General features: G+C 49.9%; 1 protein-coding gene across 1 annotated transcript in view; it reads right to left on the bottom strand.

Moving 5' to 3' along the window:
- Positions 1 to 21902, bottom strand: part of DIAPH1 (diaphanous related formin 1) — a 370807-nt gene that overhangs the window by 162409 nt on the left and 186496 nt on the right. Inside the window, exons 12-15 of the mRNA XM_075344403.1 lie at positions 17742 to 17858; positions 12187 to 12302; positions 7802 to 7866; positions 535 to 714 (exon numbers count right to left, since the gene is read on the bottom strand). Coding sequence (XP_075200518.1) covers positions 535 to 714; positions 7802 to 7866; positions 12187 to 12302; positions 17742 to 17858 — 478 coding nt within the window. The remainder of the gene's footprint in view (positions 1 to 534; positions 715 to 7801; positions 7867 to 12186; positions 12303 to 17741; positions 17859 to 21902) is intronic.

The raw sequence follows: 21902 nt of genomic DNA, 5'->3' as shown, positions 1-21902 counted from the left end.
GGTTTAATTATAATCACAGATGCAGATTCTTTACTGTAAGAGCGGTGAGACTATAACTCTCTGCCACATGATTCTATAATAGCTGATTCATTACTAAAATGTAAGAGGCCTGGATGCCTTTCTTGAAAACTATCGCTGGTTATGTGCACTAGATTCTGTGATTGGGCATTGATCCAGGGAACTAGTCTGATTGCCGTATGTGGAGTCGGGAAGGAATTTCTCCCTTAATGTGGCGCTTACTGTCTACCCCAGGAAGTTTTTGTCTTCTGATGGATCAACATGATGAACTCTATGGAACTGAGTCTACCTTCAACTGTAAAAAAAAAAACAAACTATGAAACTATAAGAAAAAGCCCAGTGTGTCGAATGGTTTGTAATGGTTGCAGATCAAAGTACGACCCGCCTGACAATCATCAGATGTCGGATGATTTCTATATATATATATATATATATATATATTAGAGAACACCCTTAGAAGGTCTCATAAATGGCCGCTAGCTTCACTTAACCTTTACGGTACATGTCCTGACTTACAGATTCGGAAAGTTGAGACACGTCGCCTTCAAGCTTGTGTTTCTCGGTGACAATCTGCTGCTTCTCAGAATCCAGCGTTTGCTTCTCTCCTTGAAGATCAGATATTTTCTGCTCAAAGTCGCTCTCTTTGGCTTTCATTTCCACCTGGAGCTCGTGTCTTGCAGTGATTTCCGCATCCAGCTGTTCATAGGTTCAAGCACAAACATTACAAAGTGACCTCCAAGCCAAAAAGATTTTCATTTCTCCACACATCTATTCAACATACATTACAAAAATCAACACATAAGCTTAAAAAATAAAGAAGTGTTAACTTTTTGTACCTTACTATATTAAAGGAGTCCGGGTAGCCCGGAACTGCAAATACCAGGGCTACCTTGCAGCACCACTTTATAATTGTACGCCTGTGTGACAGGATGGGATCAGTGCTGGCTGGATGAGCAGGGCTGCCCCAATAGCAGAGTGCTGGCTGGATGAGCAGGGCTGCCCCAATAGAGTGCTGGCTGGATGAGCAGGGCTGCCCCAATAGCAGAGTGCTGGCTGGATGAGCAGGGCTGCCCCAATAGCAGAGTGCTGGCTGGATGAGCAGGGCTGCCCCAATAGCAGAGTGCTGGCTGGATGAGCAGGGCTGCCCCAATAGCAAAGTGCTGGCTGGATGAGCAGGGCTGCCCCAATAGCAGAGTGCTGGCTGGATGAGCAGGGCTGCCCCAATAGCAGAGTGCTGGCTGGATGAGCAGGGCTGCCCCAATAGCAAAGTGCTGGCTGGATGAACAAGGCTGCCCAAATAGCAGAGTGCTGGCTGGATGAGCAGGGCTGCCCCAATAGCAGAGTGCTGGCTGGATGAGCAGGGCTGCCCCAATAGCAGAGTGCTGGCTGGATGAGCAGGGCAGCCCCTATAGCAGATTGGTGGCTGGATGAGCAGGGCTGCCCCAATAGCAGAGTGCTGGCTGGATGAGCAGGGCTGCCCCAATAGCAGAGTGCTGGCTGGATGAACAAGGCTGCCCCAATAGCAGAGTGCTGGCTGGATGAACAAGGCTGCCCCAATAGCAGAGTGCTGGCTGGATGAGCAGGGCTGCCCCAATAGCAGAGTGCTGGCTGGATGAGCAAGGCAGCCCCAATAGCAAAGTGCTGGCTGGATGAACAAGGCTGCCCCAATAGCAGAGTGCTGGCTGGATGAGCAGGGCTGCCCCAATAGCAGAGTGCTGGCTGGATGAGCAGGGCTGCCCCAATAGCAGAGTGCTGGCTGGATGAACAAGGCTGCCCCAATAGCAGAGTGCTGGCTGGATGAACAAGGCTGCCCCAATAGCAAAGTGCTGGCTGGATGAACAAGGCTGCCCCAATAGCAGAGTGGTGGCTGGATGAGCAGGGCTGCCCCAATAGCAGAGTGCTGGCTGGATGAGCAAGGCTGCCCCAATAGCAGAGTGCTGGCTGGATGAGCAGGGCTGCCCCAATAGCAGAGTGCTGGCTGGATGAGCAGGGCTGCCCCAATAGCAGAGTGCTGGCTGGATGAACAAGGCTGCCCCAATAGCAGAGTGCTGGCTGGATGAGCAGGGCTGCCCCAATAGCAGAGTGCTGGCTGGATGAGCAGGGCTGCCCCAATAGCAGAGTGCTGGCTGGATGAGCAGGGCTGCCCCAATAGCAGAGTGCTGGCTGGATGAGCAGGGCTGCCCCAATAGCAGAGTGCTGGCTGGATGAGCAGGGCTGCCCCAATAGCAGAGTGCTGGCTGGATGAGCAGGCAGCGTCAAACAGCAGTACGAAAAGAGGAACTGGCTTAGTAAATAAAAAGCATGCTTCATGCTCAGCACGGATGTGTCACACTAATGTAAGCCAATGCCGGAAGAGAAGATGCCCTGACACCGGTGATAAGTACACCCCCTTTGGAGAGTAAGATTTTATTCAATATTTCACTGGGTACAGGAACAAATTTTTAAAAATGTTGACCAAACTGAGTGGTTTGCGGGAATGCACCTCGCGCAGTGCCATACATGGACGCAGTATGTCGTGAAGGGATTAAAGGTAATCTGTCACCAAGTTTTTAATATGTAATCAGAGAGCAGCATAATGTAGAGACAGGGACCCTGATTCCAGTGATGTCCAGTCACTTACTGGGCTGCTTACTGCAGTTTTGGTAAAATCCCAGTTTTCTCTGCTGCAGATCTGCCAGTTCTCTGAATTGTTAGCGCTGTATAACCCCGCCCACAACACTGATTGGCAGCTTTCCACCTATGCATAGTGTACACTGAAAGCTGCCAATCAGTGGTGTGGGCAGGGCTATGATATATCAGTTTTTCTTAAAGCTATGAACAATTACAGAAAGGAAGAAAAAAAGTTATAGTATATGAAGTCAGTCAAGGAATTAACGACCGCCTTCATTCAAGGAATTAATGACCGCCTTCATGTGTGGGTGGGGTTATACAGCGCTCATGAATACATAGAACTATATGGTAGGCAAGTTTACAATTCTTCTAATGATAATCCCTTGCTGATAAAACAGTGATTTTAATCAAAACTACAGCAAACAGCCCCGTAAGTGACACATCACTGGAATCAGGGTCTATATTGATATTATGCTGCTCACACATTTTTGCAGCATACATTGATGAAAAATTCAGATTTATTTTAAGGATTTTTGCTGTTCCGTTATTTTCTCTTATCAGTTATAGCTCGGCAATGGGATTTAGCAGCCATTTCCAATAGGAAGTGGAGTTTTGGGACAATCGTAAGCGCCACTTACATTATAACACATGGCATGCTCTGAAATTAGGCCAGGCTGAATGGGGATGCTATGGAGCGGGGGAGGGGCGAGGCTGTGGGGCACTCTTAATGCTTTTTATCAGATTGAATGACCCCGCAGCCCCCCCCCAGCAGAGGTCGGCTTTATTGCCTTATTTGTGATGGGATCTGCTGACAACATCCTAATTCTGAGTGCGATTTGTGACGATATAAATTATAGCTGGAGCCTCTATATTATCAGATGAGAAAAATTCATGAGACAGCCGAATTAGGTCCGGCACGCTGCGGCGCGGCTGCTTCAGATTGGAGTCACGTAGTCGTTGTAGTGCGCGCCTTCCACGCTGTACTTAATGCAGGAGGCCACATTTGCTAGAAAACCAATTTGCGGCGTCCACTAAGCTGCTAGCAAACAGAAAGGAATAATTTGTCCAGCGACTGTCTGGGCCGAGGAGACGCAGCGGAGAGGCTTGTGACATACAGCTGGCCCCTCTAATTACATCCCAGTCACAACTTCAATTATCCCCTATCAGCCCGGGGCCTGGAGGTCACTCTATCAGCCCCATCGTGCGCGGGAATGAAATTTCCAGGGTGAGGCCACCCGACAGCTCGGCCACAGCACTATCTCTCCTCACGCTGACAGCTAAATTATTTTTTTAAATTGAAAAAGTAAACATGTGGGCTCCGCTCCGCTGATAAGGGTCAAAAACGCTGAGCTGCAGACTAATAAACACCGGCGCTTGTGATCCCTGCCAAGTGCGGAGGACTACATAAATATAGAAAAGTGTGCGCTGAGGAAATAAAGAAAGATTTCAAGGAAATAAAAAGGTGACGCTGCGAAAACATCCTATAAAGGCCTATAACTATGTCCGGATCTAAAGGAGTTATCACCATCACCAGCAGGGGGAGGCATTGTAACACCATGGAATGGCCCCTGTACGGTCAGGAAAAATTCATCATGTGACAATATATACACATATATTAATATACATACACACACACACACATTATAATTATATAGATATAGAGATATATAGAGATATATAGAGATACTAGAAGGTGGCCCGATTCTACGCATCGGGTATTCTAGAATTTACGTATTGTGTAGTTCATGTATGATTTTTGTGTTATATATATATATATATATATATATATATATATATATATATATATATATATATATGTTGTTGTGTGTAGTTACCAAGTGTTTGTGTAGGGGCTGTACATGTTCTGGGTGTTGTCTGGGTGTGGCGGGGGGTGAGAGCGGTGTTGTTTGTGTGTTGCGTTGTTTGTGGAGCGCTGTGTGTCTGTAGCGTTGTGTGTGTGTTGCGCGGTTTGTGTGTGTGTGTGGTGTGTTTTGGGGGGAGGTATGTTTTGTGCAATGTGTGTGTTGTGCGGTATGTGCGTATATTTGTGTGTGCAGCGTTGTCTGTGTGTGGGTGTCTGTGTAGGGCAGTTGTTTGTGGTTCCCAGTGTGTGTGTGTGGTGTGTTGTGCAGTGCGCGCGCGTGTGTGTGTTGGGGGGAGGTGTGCACTTCCCATCGTGCTCCATCCCCCATGCAACGCACTCCTCTCTGTCCCCAGCATCAGCCTCTCTGTCCCCAGCATCAGCCTCTCTGTCCCCAGCATCAGCCTCTCTGTCCCCAGCATCAGCCTCTCTGTCCCCAGCATCAGCCTCTCTGTCCCCAGCATCAGCCTCTCTGTCCCCAGCATCAGCCTCTCTGTCCCCAGCATCAGCCTCTCTGTCCCCAGCATCAGCCTCTCTGTCCCCAGCATCAGCCTCTCTGTCCCCAGCATCAGCCTCTCTCATCCCAGCATCAGCCTCTCTCATCCCAGCATCAGCCTCTCTCATCCCAGCATCAGCCTCTCTGTCCCCACCATCAGCCTCTCTGTCCCCACCATCAGCCTCTCTGTCCCCACCATCAGCCTCTCTGTCCCCACCATCAGCCTCTCTGTCCCCAGCATCAGCCTCTCTGTCCCCAGCATCAGCCTCTCTGTCCCCAGCATCAGCCTCTCCATCCCAGCCTTCCCCAGGATCAGCCTCTCTCATCCCAGCATCAGCCTCTCTGTCCCCACCATCAGCCTCTCTGTCCCCAGCATCAGCCTCTCTGTCCCCAGCATCAGCCTCTCTGTCCCCAGCATCAGCCTCTCTGTCCCCAGCATCAGCCTCTCTGTCCCCAGCATCAGCCTCTCTGTCCCCAGCATCAGCCTCTCTGTCCCCAGCATCAGCCTCTCTGTCCCCAGCATCAGCCTCTCTGTCCCCAGCATCAGCCTCTCTGTCCCCAGCATCAGCCTCTCTGTCCCCAGCATCAGCCTCTCTGTCCCCAGCATCAGCCTCTCTCATCCCAGCATCAGCCTCTCTCATCCCAGCATCAGCCTCTCTCATCCCAGCATCAGCCTCTCTCATCCCAGCATCAGCCTCTCTCATCCCAGCATCAGCCTCTCTCATCCCAGCATCAGCCTCTCTCATCCCAGCATCAGCCTCTCTCATCCCAGCATCAGCCTCTCTCATCCCAGCATCAGCCTCTCTCATCCCAGCATCAGCCTCTCTCATCCCAGCATCAGCCTCTCTCATCCCAGCATCAGCCTCTCTCATCCCAGCATCAGCCTCTCTCATCCCAGCATCAGCCTCTCTCATCCCAGCATCAGCCTCTCTCATCCCAGCATCAGCCTCTCTCATCCCAGCATCAGCCTCTCTCATCCCAGCATCAGCCTCTCTCATCCCAGCATCAGCCTCTCTCATCCCAGCATCAGCCTCTCTCATCCCAGCATCAGCCTCTCTCATCCCAGCATCAGCCTCTCTCATCCCAGCATCAGCCTCTCTCATCCCAGCATCAGCCTCTCTCATCCCAGCATCAGCCTCTCTCATCCCAGCATCAGCCTCTCTCATCCCAGCATCAGCCTCTCTCATCCCAGCATCAGCCTCTCTCATCCCAGCATCAGCCTCTCTCATCCCAGCATCAGCCTCTCTCATCCCAGCATCAGCCTCTCTCATCCCAGCATCAGCCTCTCTCATCCCAGCATCAGCCTCTCTGTCCCCAGCATCAGCCTCTCTGTCCCCAGCATCAGCCTCCCCATCCCAGCCTTCCCCAGGATCAGCCTCTCTCCTCCCAGCCTCCTCCAGCACGCCATGCTCCTCTGCCGACACTCACAGATCCGATCGCATACACTCACACACACCCGATCGCATACACTCACACACACTCGATCGCATACACTCACACACACCGACACACACCCGATCGCATACACACACACACACACACATTGACTATATTGCACATACGCGCTCATACTCACAACATCCGGAGATACCACATGCTTCTGGCCATGTGATCCTCCGGCAGGTCCTGGAAGGTCACAACAGCACAGTATCGAGGCCGAGAAGCAAGCGATATCGCCGGATGCTGTGAGTGTGTGGATGCGATGTGTGTGTGAGGTGTTTGTGAGAGTGAGTGTGATCTGATGTGTGTGTATATGTGTATGTGTGTGTGCTGTTATGTGTGTGCGTGTGGATCTTCCGCCGCTGCAGGACCTTGATGTGCTGGTAACTATGCTAGGATGATTACCAGCGCATCACGTCCCCCACTCGCACGGGAGCCCACACCAGCATACGGCGGCAAGGCCAGCAATGCGAGGGTAAGTGTCGGCTGGGTTGGCGGCGTACGCTGATGTGGGCTCCCGTGGGGGGGGGGGGTGGGATGTGTACAGTACTCACCTGGGAGCCGTGACCGTGTCAGTTCGGGGAATGCGCGGGGGGGCAGAGCTAACGTCCATTGCGTGAGGGGGGCGGGGCGTGGCGTGGCCGAGTTGCCAATGCCTGCAGGGTGCCGGGGCGAGAGGCCAATCTGTGGGGGGGCGGAGCCTGGCCGAGCGGCTGGCCAATCCGTGTGGGGGCGCAGCCTGGGCGAGCGGCCAATCGGTGTGGGGGGGCGGGGCCATGGCGAGCCCAGCGGCCAATCAGCTTTGTGTCACCGTAAGGACACAATGTCACCGGAAGGACACCATTTTGAAGCATGACAGACAGACAGACAGACTGACTAAGGCAATTATATATAGAGATATATAGAGATTATATATATCTCTCTCTCTCTATACACACATATATATATATATATATATATATATATATATATATATATATATATATACACACACACACACACACACACACACACACACATACACACATACACACATACATATATATATATAGAGATATATATAGAGAGATATATAGAGAGATATATAGAGAGATATATAGAGAGATATATAGAGAGATATATAGAGAGATATATAGAGGTTATAGAGATATATAGAGGTTATAGAGATATATAGAGGTTATAGAGATATATATATATATAGAGATATATATATATATATATATATATATATATATATATATATATATATATATATATATATATATATATATATATATATAGATATATATACAGATATATATAGAGATATATATATACCTGCGGCACGGGGAGCGGCCCTGCGGCACGGGGAGCGACTGTATAATGCTTTAATTTACCTTTTTCACCAAATCCCGAGCCTTGGCCTCGCTTGTTTCCACTTTGTTCTTATCAATAAAATGATCTGAAAGGAAGAGAAGCTGACCGTTACGCCCCAGGTTACAGGAGCTGTGCGCATTAACCTTCCAGCCGTGATGGAGAAGCAGCAGACAGATTTCATATAGAAGTTATACAAAAGAGGTAACAACATGGAAACAAGTAAGTGGGAATGTGCAGTGAAGGGCTCGGCCACGCCAAGGAATTCCAGAGGATCCTCTATACTAAAAAGGTAAAACGACAACTTGGTGTCAGCAGCTGGGTGTGCGTCCCTGCGCACCGACACTGTGCAATCAGTGCTGAGCGTGTCAGAGTACGTAGGGACAGACCCCCTTCCAAAAGGAAATAGTGATCAGTGGGTGAGAGGGGGCCTATCACATCAGTGGGTGAGAGGGGGCCTATCACATCAGTGGGTGAGAGGGGGCCTATCACATCAGTGGGTGAGAGGGGGCCTATCACATCAGTGGGTGAGAGGGGGCCTATCACATCAGTGGGTGGGGCGGCCTATCACATCAGTGGGTGGGGCGGCCTATCACATCAGTGGGTGGGGCGGCCTATCCCATCAGTGGGTGGGGCGGCCTATCACATCAGTGGGTCTGGGGCCCTATCACATCAGTGGGTGGGGGGCCCTATCACATCAGTGGGTGGGGGGGCCTATCACATCAGTGGGTGGGTGGGGCCTATCGCATCAGTGGGTGAGGGGGTCCTATCGCATCAGTGGGTGAGGGGGGCCTATCACATCAGTGGGGCACCACTGTTCATGGTACCGGCCGGATGTTATCAGTTGTAGAGCTGCGCAATCAGTGCTGAGCGTGTCAGACTACGTAGGGACAGACCCCCTTCCAAAAGGAAATAGTGATCAGTGGGTGAGAGGGGGCCTATCACATCAGTGGGTGAGAGGGGGCCTATCACATCAGTGGGTGAGAGGGGGCCTATCACATCAGTGGGTGAGAGGGGGCCTATCACATCAGTGGGTGAGAGGGGGCCTATCACATCAGTGGGTGAGAGGGGGCCTATCACATCAGTGGGTGAGAGGGGGCCTATCACATCAGTGGGTGAGAGGGGGCCTATCACATCAGTGGGTGAGAGGGGGCCTATCACATCAGTGGGTGAGAGGGGGCCTATCACATCAGTGGGTGAGAGGGGGCCTATCACATCAGTGGGTGAGAGGGGGCCTATCACATCAGTGGGTGAGAGGGGGCCTATCACATCAGTGGGTGAGAGGGGGCCTATCACATCAGTGGGTGAGAGGGGGCCTATCACATCAGTGGGTGAGAGGGGGCCTATCACATCAGTGGGTGAGAGGGGGCCTATCACATCAGTGGGTGAGAGGGGGCCTATCACATCAGTGGGTGAGAGGGGGCCTATCACATCAGTGGGTGAGAGGGGGCCTATCACATCAGTGGGTGAGAGGGGGCCTATCACATCAGTGGGTGAGAGGGGGCCTATCACATCAGTGGGTGAGGGGGGCTATCACATCAGTGGGTGAGAGGGGGCCTATCACATCAGTGGGTGGGGCGGCCTATCACATCAGTGGGTGGGGCGGCCTATCACATCAGTGGGTGGGGCGGCCTATCACATCAGTGGGTGGGGCGGCCTATCACATCAGTGGGTGGGGGGCCCTATCACATCAGTGGGTGAGGGGGGCTATCACATCAGTGGGTGAGGGGGGCTATCACATCAGTGGGTGGGGGGCCCTATCACATCAGTGGGTGGGGGGCCCTATCACATCAGTGGGTGAGGGGGGCTATCACATCAGTGGGTGGGGGGCCCTATCACATCAGTGGGTGGGGGGCCCTATCACATCAGTGGGTGGGGGGCCCTATCACATCAGTGAGTGGGGGGCCCTATCGCATCAGTGAGTGGGGGGCCCTATCGCATCAGTGGGTGAGGGGGGCCCTATCGCATCAGTGGGTGAGGGGGGCCTATCGCATCAGTGGGTGAGGGGGGCCTATCGCATCAGTGGGTGAGGGGGGCCTATCGCATCAGTGGGTGAGGGGGGCCTATCGCATCAGTGGGTGAGGGGGGCCTATCGCATCAGTGGGTGAGGGGGGCCTATCGCATCAGTGGGTGAGGGGGGCCTATCGCATCAGTGGGTGAGGGGGGCCTATCGCATCAGTGGGTGAGGGGGGCCTATCGTATCAGTGGGGCACCACTGTTCATGGTACCGGCCGGATGTGATCAGTTGTAGAGCTGCATCGTTCGGTCAACTGTACTGTGGTCACAGCCGAGTACTGCACATCAGCCCCTTTTTTTAAATGAATGGGAGTGGATCTGCAGTACACTGCTGTGGCCACTATACTGTTGCAGGAACTGTGCTGTTCGGATCGAAAAATACCAATGCTGACGGCAGCTGGATGTAAAAGGGAACCTGTCATGTGAAAAATGTTATTAGCCTGCAGGGGTTAATCTGAAGATTAAACTGAACCTGTCAGGTGCAACATGCACCCAGAGAACCACGAGCAGTTCCGGATGCATATTGCTAAGCGTCCCAGCATTGGCTAGCATACATAGACCTCACTGAAGCTGGGATGTGTACACCCGGCATCATAGTGCGCATGACCGGAATTTCTGGGCATTCGGATCATGCACACTGACCCTTTAGGGTTTGAAGTGGTGACAATGGACACCGGTACACACGTCACCCCTGATGATGCTGAACAATGGGCATTAAATTGCATGTTAGCACACCCCTGTGGGTATGCTAACATGCTAAGAGGGCGGACTAGTCCGGGGAAGTAACGCCCTTTTGACTAGTCCTTGGCATCATTAACATAACATATAGGATCTTTAGAAATACTTTCTCTAAAGATCTCTAGCTGTGCTACTAGATACAGGGACAAATAGGCAGGGAATAGCAATATGCACCCAGAACTGCTCCTGGATTCGGGTGCATATTGCACCTGACCGGTTCCTTAACAGCATCCTCAACCTGCCCATTGCCTGCACATTAGATCCCGCTGACAGGAGGAAGTGAACTTTAATCCCGCTGACAGGAGGAAGTGAACTTTAATCCTCCGGGCAGCATTCTGGTGTCAGTCACAGGGCGGCACTGTAACCACCCCCAGCACTGACTGACAGCCACTCAGCATTAGGCCCCCTTCACACGCCTGTGAAAATCACACACGCTTTTCACGGACGTGTCAAAGGTGCGTATTGTCCTCCGTGTGCCGTTTTAATGGCACAAAGTGTGTTCTCCGTGTGTTATCCGTGATAACACATGGAGAAGGGGAACTTTCTCCTCACCTGTCCCTGGTGTCGCTGTCCGTTGTGCTGATCTTCAGTCTCCGGTCCTGCCGACTCTCCACTACTGCTGCTGCTTCCGCCCGCAGTGGAGTGAATATTCAATGATCATAATGAGCGGCGGTCGGAAGCAAGTGACAGCAGCGGCAGAAACTTCAGGGCTGGAAAAGGGGAGTATAGGTTTTTGTTTTTTTTTTACACAAACACGTGTGTTTTCTCCGGTGTTTGTCACATGGATCACATCCGCGCGGTCCGTGTGAGGGCCGTGTGACACCCGTGATGCCGGAGAAAAACGGACATGTCTACGTGTGGAGCACACGGGCACGCGTATGCTCCACAGGTCCATAGCAAAACACGCACGTGTGCGCAGACCCATTGATTTTAATGGGTCTACGTTTGCCCGTGTCTCCGACACGTGAGAAAACGGACCAAACACGTACCGGAGACACGGACGTGTGAAGGGGGCCTTAGAGGAAGCTGTCAGTCAGTGCTGGGGGGTGCGTGGTTACAGCCGCTGCTCTACATACACAGAAAGGAGACTGAACCCATGCAAGCGCCATGACTGATCCCTAAAAGCTGCCGGGAGGATTAAAATTAATGTCCTCCTGGCAGCGGTGTTTAATTTGCAGGCACCGGGCAGGTTCAGAATGTTATTAACTAGCAAATTAACCCTTTATCTGCAGGTGAATAGCATTTTTCCATGTGACAGGTTTCCTTTAAAAGCTAATCAGTGGTGGTGCCATATGTCAATCCTCACCGGTCTGATGTGGATGACCAATCCCGAGGATAGGCTATTAACAGAAAAGTAGTGTACTGGGACATAAAAGATGAAAGATAAAATATTCTAGATTTTTAGATGTTCCAGAAAACCTAAAATGTTAAAAACACAAAAACAAGCCATGGCCACTTCTTAATCAGCGTTCTATCCTGCTTGGCTGGCAATGCTCAGTCTGAGGTTTCTCACTACACTTCACTGTATAACAGATCTGCGCAGGATTAATGTCATTTCAGCATCAACTGGATTTTTGCACAACGCTGTTTATTTTTCTTTATACAGTAACTTTATAGTGGCCGTCTCCTGCTGCTCACATGTAGTCACACATACCTATATGGCCTTCAATGTCAATGTCTATGCGCTTGCACTTGAAGTCGGGGTCGGCTCCGTTTTTGCGCAGGATTATCTGAGACACGACCTCATCAATCAGTTTGTAGTACTGCGGTCTGAAAGCAGAGGGAGAGAATAAAGAAAAGAAAAATATAAATAAATAAAAACTGTGCAGATCAACACAATCTCCGGTGTACAGAGCCGTGTGAAGCTCCGCCGTCACCGCAGCAGATGAGAAATGTGCTGCGCTAAAGGAAAGAAGAGAGCGGTGACGGGCTTTGAAAGACGCGACCCGAGGCGTCTCAGCATGGTACAATGTTTCTCAAGAAAGTTCACTGACCGGATCCCTTTGAAGTTGTATTATTTGGAAGGGATGAGCAGTGGTGATCGCCGGGAATGAAGAGAATATTTGCTACATAAAAAGAAAATCAGCTTTCAGAACCCATTAGTATGGCGCCGGTCCACAGCTACCTACAGATTGCATTATGTATAGGGTAAAACCTACAAGTATGGGTTTGTGGGTTAATAAAAAATCATTTGTGGTATGTGCACACAAGGCAAAAATGCATTAATAAGTTGCTAAGATTGGAAAAACTAAATTTTAAAGTCCAGAGTTATTTATTTTAATACAAGAAATTAAAAAAAAAATAAATAAAAAAAAAAAATACAGGATATACCTGCGCTACAAAACCGCACCCGAAATCCGCATGCGGTTTTACCATGGTTTGCCGCAGTATTTCTGCGTTATGTCCCTGCGTTATTTTGCTAGCACAGGGAGATGCTCACCTGTCCTAGCTCCTGCTGTCCGTGGTGCTGAAGTCTCCCGCGATGCGGTGTCCTCTGCGGCTGTCTTTGGCGCTCAGCTACTTACGCATAACTACAAATGCATGAGCCGCCTGGAAGCAGGAGACCAGCGTCCGGAGGCAGCCTCGCTGGAGAAGGTGAATATAAATCAGCGGTAACTTCAGTCAGCTGATGTGTAGTGACAGCCGAGTCCTCCACCTGTCACTGCAAAGCACAAGAGTGAAGACACCGCTGATCCCGCGCGGCTCACTTCACTTGGCGCCTGACCCTCACAGTGAGCTGTCGTGGTCTATGGCGCTCGCTGTGAGTGTCAGGTGTAGCAGAGCTGGAAGCGTTGTGGGACATAGTGTAGATTACGTCGGAACTGGAGGGCTGTTCTTGGTGGGGTTAATAAAGTGGTGAAAGAGGGGGATTTTTTGTCTTCTATTTCAAATAAAGGATTTTTGGGGTGTTTGTGTTTACTTTTACTTACAGTTTAGTGATGAGGGGGTGTCTCAGATGCCTGCCATCACTAAACTAGGACTTCGTGGCAGCTATGGGATGCCATTAACTCCTTATTACCCAGGTTGCCACCGCATTACGGCCACGGGAAGAGTCGGGAAGAGTCCCGGGAAAAGTCCCGGGACTGTCGCATCTAATGGATGTGGCAATTCTGGGCGGCTGATAGATGATATTTTTAGGCTGGGGGGCTCCTCATAACGCGGGGCTTACCAGCCCGAGAATGCCAGCCACCAGCTGTTAGGCTTTATCCTGGCTGGTTATCAAAATTGGGGGGGGGGGGGGGGGGAAGACCGCACGCAGTTTATTTTTTTAATGTATTTATTTTACTGTACAGTATAGACCCGCCCACCGGTGGCTGTGATTGGTTGCAGTGTTAGTTGTTTGTCATCGTGGGGGCATGTCTGCCTGCAACCAATCACAGCCACCGGTCAGCAGGGAAGGCATGAATAGGTTATGAGACTAATGAGCGGCCAGCTCTGGAAGATGAAAGAGCTTCCGCGGCAGCATTGTGACAGCCGCCCGGTCATCGGTGAGTATGTAGTGCTTGCTCCTACCCCTTTGCGCCAGATTCTGTTCCCCATACACTTTATATGGGGCGCAGCATCTGGCCAGATAGCGGGGATCAATCCTCCACTGACCCAGACTCAGCGGGTGATTGATCGGCCAGCCCTCCAAACCGCAGGGACCTGAGGAAAAGAAGTGGCATGCACATTAATTCCGCCGTGAAAATTCCACTGGTAAATCCGCAGGTATAAAAAAAAAAAACGCAGTGTGCGCCCAGGGCCTAAGATTGTAAGCAAAAAACAACCAGTCTTGTTTTCTAGATTTTTCAAAAAGCTTTTAAAAGTAGGGGACAATTCCTTAAAGATTGTAAAGGGAAGGAAAAAACAAAAAAACAAAACCTTTTGCCCCCAAACTTTTCAGAAAAAGGAATTTACTGACATCTTGATATGAAAAAAGCATAAAACACCTAGTATAAGTGACCAATGAGTTCAATAGTGATGTTAGAAGGGAGGCACTTCTTAAAGGGAATCTGTCAGCAGGTTTTTGCCACCTAATCTGAGAACAGCATAACGTTAGATCCTGATTCCAGTGACGTGTCACTTACTGGGCTACTTAGTGTAGTTTTGATAAAATCACTGTTTAATCAGCAGTAGATTATCATTACAGGACTACTTGGTGTGCTGCAGATAGTCCAGCATATTCATGAGTTCTGTATATCTGCTAAATCTGCAGCAGAAAAAAAAACAGGGATTTTATCAAAATGACAGCAAACCGCTCAGTAAGTGACACATAGCTGAAATCAGGGTCGTCTCGGTCTCTACTTTATGCTGCTCTTGGCAGAACAAGGTGAGGAATTCTGTTTAAGTTATTCATCCACAGAATGGTTGATAACTTATTAGGTCATTGGTGGACACAGACAGAAAAGGGCCCCTGCGCAAGAACAATATTTGAGCCCTTTTCAGTCCAATAACTCATCAAAATTCACCTGTCTTGAGGTAGAAATGGGCCCCTATGCACAGGTTGCACCAATGATATGTCTGCCCCAAACAGAGGTATTAAACCACTGGGACCTCAACAGAACGGGGGAACATTTGTCCAGTTACAAAAAGCAGCCGCAGTGCACATGCTCAATCATTCTTTACAAGGACAAGAGCAGCGCTCAGCAGCCCTTAGGCTAGTCGGGTATGTGTACTGTCACTCCATGCCAGCGTGTGCCCTGTTCTGCTGACTAGTCCAGGTCTCAGCGGTCGGACCCCCATTGATTCCTACGTTATCACCTTGCTTGTGAATATAGATAACTTACTGTTATCCCTTTAAAGGCCGCAAACGACATAAATGCAAATTAGCTGCAAGATTAAAAATAATGAGGACTCTATACTGCCACCTACTGGTGGGAGATGTCATGAACTTTTTTTATCCATTTCAGTTGAAGGGACAATGCTTTTAGATTTTGTAAATTGAAGTTCTGTACGTAGAACACTATCTCCCCTCTTCACAGGCTGAATGGCGGTGTAACAATAATGCCACATGTATAGTCCCGGCAATTCTTTATCTACACAAATCAGAATATTGTACAGTAGTTCTTCAGATCAGACTAATCTAAATGCAGCTCTCCAGCGTGCGCCAGTCTCTGGAGCCGGCGAGAGATACGGGGGTATTAGCATAAGAAGCAGCGAGACGTGGCATTATACAGGTGCGCTCATATTGGGGGGATCCGCGGCAGCACCTTTTGTTACAAAGCTGCAGGGATAATCTTCTCACACCGCCGGGACCGCAGAGAGGATACAAGCACGTACCATAAACAAGCACTGAAAATAATGCATCTGCAGCCATGACCCCTTCCTTATGTCACGGCTCAAAGGAAGAGCTAGTAAGATTAATGCAATTAACACTGGACCATTAGCCATTCAATAATCCTCATCTGGCTAACGTATTACTTAAAAAGTAATGGGGCTTTGATTGCCACGCTAGTCTGAATATCCAAAGCTCAGGAGGCCGGTATTAATAATAGAGGAGAGAAAAAAGGAGACGGCGAGAGCGAAGCCGAGAAATAATTAAAGGGGGTAACACCGCCATCTGCTGGCAGCACAAAGAAAGGCAAGGGAAAAACTATAAAGGGTAACACCGCCATCTGCTGGCATCACAAAGAAAGGCAAGGGAAAAACTATAAAGGGTAACACTGCCATCTGCTGGCAACACAAAGAAAGGCAAGGGAAAAAAGCAACACCGCCATCTGCTGGCAGCACAAAGAAAAGCAAGGAAAAAACTATAAAGGGTAACACCGCCATCTGCTGGCAGCACAAAGAAAAGCAAGTGAAAAACAGCAACACCGCCATCTGCTGGCAGCACAAAGAAAAGCAAGGGAAAAACAGAGTAACACCGCCATCTGCTGGCAGCACAAAGAAAGGCAAGGGAAAAACTATAAAGGGTAACACTGCCATCTGCTGGCAACACAAAGAAAGGCAAGGGAAAAAAGGAACACCACCATCTGCTGGCAGCACAAAGAAAAGCAAGGAAAAAACTATAAAAAGTGTAACACCGCCATCTGCTGGCAGCACAAAGAAAAGCAAGTGAAAAACAGTAACACCGCCATCTGCTGGCAGCACAAAGAAAAGCAAAGGAAAAACAGAGTAACACCGCCATCTGCTGGCAGCACAAAGAAAGGCAAGGGAAAAACTATAAAGGGTAACACCGCCATCTGCTGGCAGCACAAAGAAAAGCAAGGGAAAAACAGTAACACCGCCATCTGCTGGCAGCACAAAGAAAAGCAAGGGAAAAAACAGTAACACCGCCATCTACAGCTGCATACATGATAAGGACAACGATGAATACAGCATGTGCACCTCTGCTCCATTCATTGTCTACAGGACTGCTGGAGAAGGAGTACAACGAGAAATACAGCATGTGCACATATGCACCATTCATAGTCTATGGGACTGCTGGAGAAAAAGTACAGTGATGAACACAGCATGTGCACCGCTGCTCCATTCGTTGTCTACAGGACTGCAGGAGAAAGTACAGTGATGAACACAGCATGTGCACCGCTGCTCCATTCGTTGTCTACAGGACTGCAGGAGAAAGTACAGTGATGAACACAGCATGTGCACCGCTGCTCCATTCATTGTCTACAGGACTGCAGGAGAAAGTACAGTGATGAACACAGCATGTGCACCGCTGCTCCATTCATTGTCTAAGGGACTGCTGGAGAAAAAGTACAGTGATGAATACAGCATGTGCACTGCTGCTCCATTCATTGTCTAAGGGACTGCTGGAGAAAAAGTACAGTGATGAACACAGCATGTGCACCGCTGCTCCATTCGTTGTCTACAGGACTGCAGGAGAAAGTACAGTGATGAACACAGCATGTGCACCGCTGCTCCATTCATTGTCTAAGGGACTGCTGGAGAAAAAGTACAGTGATAAATACAGCATGTGCACCGCTGCTCCATTCATTGTCTACAGGACTGCAGGAGAAAGTACAGTGATGAATACAGCATGTGCACCGCTGCTCCATTCATTGTCTAAGGGACTGCTGGAGAAAAAGTACAGTGATAAATACAGCATGCGCACCGCTGCTCCATTCATTGTCTATGGGACTGCTGGAGAAAAAGTATAGTGATGAATACAGCACGCGCACTGCTGCTCCATTCATTGTCTATGCGACTGCTGGAGACCGCAAACTTACTGTCATGGGAATACGTTATTTTGAAACGTTTTTCTCATCCTGTGATGTGACTGTTCCATACCTGGCGTCGTAGTCATTTCTGATGAGCAGGAGATGCTGCAGGATGGAGAGAAAGAGCTGCTCTGCTGAAGAATCCTTCACAGTGTTCTGTACAACCTGGAAGACTTCTTGGACATCAGTAAGAAAAGAGTTAAGGAAAGCAGAATCTAGACAGACTTCACAGTAATAGGCTTGCTCCGTACCATCCCGACATCACTAGAAGCAAGGATATGAGCGTAAGGCACGCGAGTACAGCAGGATAAATGTGAACCCAGACCTAATGAGGACAAGGAACCGATCCCTACTTGGCCTGGGGCAGGGCATTCAAAAGTATACATTTTTTTTTTAATATAGATATGGGCTCTATCCATATATCATATATTAGCGTGCATGTAATGGTGCGTGTTGTTGGCACCATTCTATTTCTAAAGGGAAACTGTCACTTACAAATCTTGTTTTTTTACCTGCCAATATAGTGGTATTTCTTGGGTAAGAAGGGAATTTTGTTTACTTACCGTAAATTCCTTTTCTTCTAGCTCCAATTGGGAGACCCAGACAATTGGTGTATAGGCTATGCCTCCGGAGGCCGCACAAAGTATTACACTAAAAGTGTAAAGCCCCTCCCCTTCTGCCTATACACCCCCCGTGCTCCCACGGGCTCCTCAGTTTTGGTGCAAAAGCAAGAAGGAGGAAAAAGAATTATAAACTGGTTTAAAGTAACTTCAATCCGAAGGAATATCGGAGAACTGAAACCATTCCACAAGAACAACATGTGTACACAAAAAAACAGGGGCGGGCGCTGGGTCTCCCAATTGGAGCTAGAAGAAAAGGAATTTACGGTAAGTAAACAAAATTCCCTTCTTCTTTGTCGCTCCATTGGGAGACCCAGACAATTGGGACGTCCAAAAGCAGTCCCTGGGTGGGTAAAATAATACCTCGTGATAGAGCCGTAAAACGGCCTCTTCCTACAGGTGGGCAACCGCCGCCTGAAGGACTCGTCTACCTAGGCTGGCATCCGCCGAAGCATAGGTATGCACCTGATAGTGTTTCGTGAAAGTGTGCAGGCTCGACCAGGTAGCCGCCTGACACACCTGCTGAGCCGTAGCCTGGTGCCGCAAAGCCCAGGACGCGCCCACGGCTCTGGTAGAATGGGCCTTCAGCCCTGAGGGAACCGGAAGCCCAGCCGAACGGTAAGCTTCGAGAATTGGCTCCTTGATCCACCGAGCCAGGGTTGATTTGGAAGCCTGTGACCCTTTACGCTGGCCAGCGACAAGGACAAAGAGTGCATCCGAGCGGCGCAGGGGCGCCGTACGAGAAATGTAGAGCCTGACTGCTCTCACCAGATCTAACAAGTGCAAATCCTTTTCACATTGGTGAACTGGATGAGGACAAAAAGAAGGTAAGGAGATATCCTGATTGAGATGAAAGGGGGATACCACCTTAGGGAGAAATTCCGGAACCGGACGCAGAACCACCTTGTCCTGGTGAAACACCAGGAAAGGGGCTTTGCACGACAACGCTGCTAGCTCAGACACTCTCTGAAGAGAGGTGACTGCTACTAGGAAAACCACTTTCTGCGAAAGGCGTGAGAGAGAAGAAGGGAATTTTGTTTACTTACCGTAAATTCCTTTTCTTCTAGCTCCAATTGGGAGACCCAGACAGTGGGTGTATAGCTACTGCCTCTGGAGGCCGCACAAAGAACTACACTTAAAAGTGTAAGGCCCCTCCCCTTCTGGCTATACACCCTCCCGTAGGAGTACGGATTCCTCAGTTTTAGTACCAAGCAAGAAGGAGGAAAGCCAATAACAGTTTCAAAAACAAATTCAATCCGATAACAAGATCGGAGAACTTAAGAAACAACATGAACAACATGTGCACCCGAAAAACGAAACCCTAAGAACAAATAGGGCGGGTGCTGGGTCTCCCAATTGGAGCTAGAAGAAAAGGAATTTACGGTAAGTAAACAAAATTCCCTTCTTCTTTTTCGCTCCTAATTGGGAGACCCAGACAGTGGGACGTCCAAAAGCAGTCCCTGGGTGGGTAAAAAGATACCACATGAACGGGCTGTCAGACAGCCTCTTCCTACAGGTGGGCCACCGCCGCCTGAAGGACCTGTCTACCTAGGCTGGCATCTGCCGAAGCGTAGGTATGCACTTGATAGTGTTTGGTAAACGTGTGCAGACTCGACCAGGTAGCCGCCTGGCACACTTGCTGAGCCGTAGCCTGATGCCGCAATGCCCAGGACGCACCCACGGCTCTGGTAGAATGGGCCTTCAGTCCAGATGGAATCGGAAGCCCAGCAGAACGGTATGTGTGAAGAATTGGTTCCTTGATCCACCGCGCCAGGGTGGATTTGGAAGCTTGCGATCCCTTATGCTGACCAGCGACTAGGACAAAGAGCGCATCAGAACGGCGTAGAGACGCCGTGCGAGAAATGTAAATCCTGAGTGCTCTCACCAGGTCCAACAGATGTAAACCCTTTTCAAATTGGTGAACTGCATGCGGACACAAAGATGGTAAAGTGATATCCTGATTGAGATGAAAGGAAGAAACCACCTTGGGAGAAAACTCTGGAATTGGACGCAGTACTACCTTGTCTTGGTGAAACACCAGGAAGGGAGATTTGCAAGATAACGCCGCCAGCTCGGACACTCTTCGAAGAGACGTGACCGCCACAAGAAAAACTACCTTTTGTGAAAGCCGAGAAAGGGGAACCTCTTTCAAAGGCTCGAAAGGCGGCTTCTGGAGAGCAATGAGAACCTTGTTCAGATCCCAGGGTTCCAATGGCCGTCTGTAAGGAGGAACGATATGACAAACTCCTTGGAGAAACGTGCGTACTTTAGAAAGCCGTGCCCAGCGCTTCTGAAAGAATACGGATAGCGCGGAGACTTGACCCTTAAGAGAGCTAAGCGACAAACCTTTTTCCAACCCAGACTGCAGGAAGGAAAGAAAAATTGGCAATGCAAATGGCCAGGGAGAAAACCCTTGAGCCAAGCACCACGCTAAGAATATCTTCCACGTCCTGTGATAGATCTTAGCTGAGGATGGTTTTCTAGCCTGTCTCATTGTGGCAACAACTTCATGAGATAAACCTGAGGCCGCTAGGATCCAGGACTCAATGGCCACACAGTCAGGTTCAGGGCCGCAGAATTCAGATGGAAAAACGGCCCTTGAGACAGCAAATCTGGACGGTCTGGTAGTGTCCACGGTTGGCCTACCGTGAGATGCCACAGATCCGGGTACCACGACCTTCTTGGCCAATCTGGAGCGACGAGTATGGCTCGATGGCAGTCGGACTTGATTTTCCGGAGAACTCTGGGTAACAATGCTAGAGGTGGGAACACATAGGGGAGTCGGAATTGCGACCAATCCTGAACCAAGGCGTCTGCCGCCAGTGCTCGGTGATCGTGAGACCGTGCCATGAAAACTGGGACCTTGTTGTTGTGCCGTGACGCCATCAGATCGACGTCCGGCGTCCCCCAGCGGCAACAGATCTGCTGAAACACGTCCGGGTGAAGGGACCATTCTCCTGCGTCCATGCCCTGGCGACTGAGAAAGTCTGCTTCCCAGTTTTCCACGCCTGGGATGTGAACTGCGGATATGGTGGACGCTCTGCTTTCCACCCACGTCAAAATCCGCTGGACTTCTTGAAAAGCTTGGCGACTGCGTGTTCCCCCTTGGTGGTTGATGTACGCCACCGCCGTGGAATTGTCCGACTGAATCCGAATCTGCTTGCCTTCCAGCCATTGTTGGAAGGCTCGCAGGGCAAGATAGATTGCTCTGATTTCCAGAACATTGATCTGCAGGGTGGACTCTTCCTGAGTCCACGTCCCCTGAGCCCTGTGGTGGAGAAACACCGCTCCCCACCCTGATAGGCTCGCATCCGTCGTGACCACTGCCCAGGACGGGGGAAGGAACGACTTTCCCTGTGACAATGAGGTGGGGAGAAGCCACCAACGCAGAGAGTCCTTGGCAGTCTGAGAGAGGGAGACAGTCCTGTCGAGGGACGTCGATTTCCCATCCCATTGGCGTAGAATGTCCCATTGTAGAGGGCGCAGATGAAACTGCGCGAACGGGACTGCCTCCATTGCTGCTACCATCTTTCCTAGGAAATGCATGAGGCGCCTCAGTGAGTGCGACTGGCTCTGAAGGAGAGATTGCACTCCAGTCCGTAGCGAGCACT

This window comes from Anomaloglossus baeobatrachus, chromosome 4, assembly GCF_048569485.1.
Source record: "Anomaloglossus baeobatrachus isolate aAnoBae1 chromosome 4, aAnoBae1.hap1, whole genome shotgun sequence".
NCBI lineage: Eukaryota > Metazoa > Chordata > Amphibia > Anura > Aromobatidae > Anomaloglossus > Anomaloglossus baeobatrachus.
Note: the sequence above shows the minus strand (reverse complement) of the source record. Positions and strands in the feature narration are given on the sequence as shown.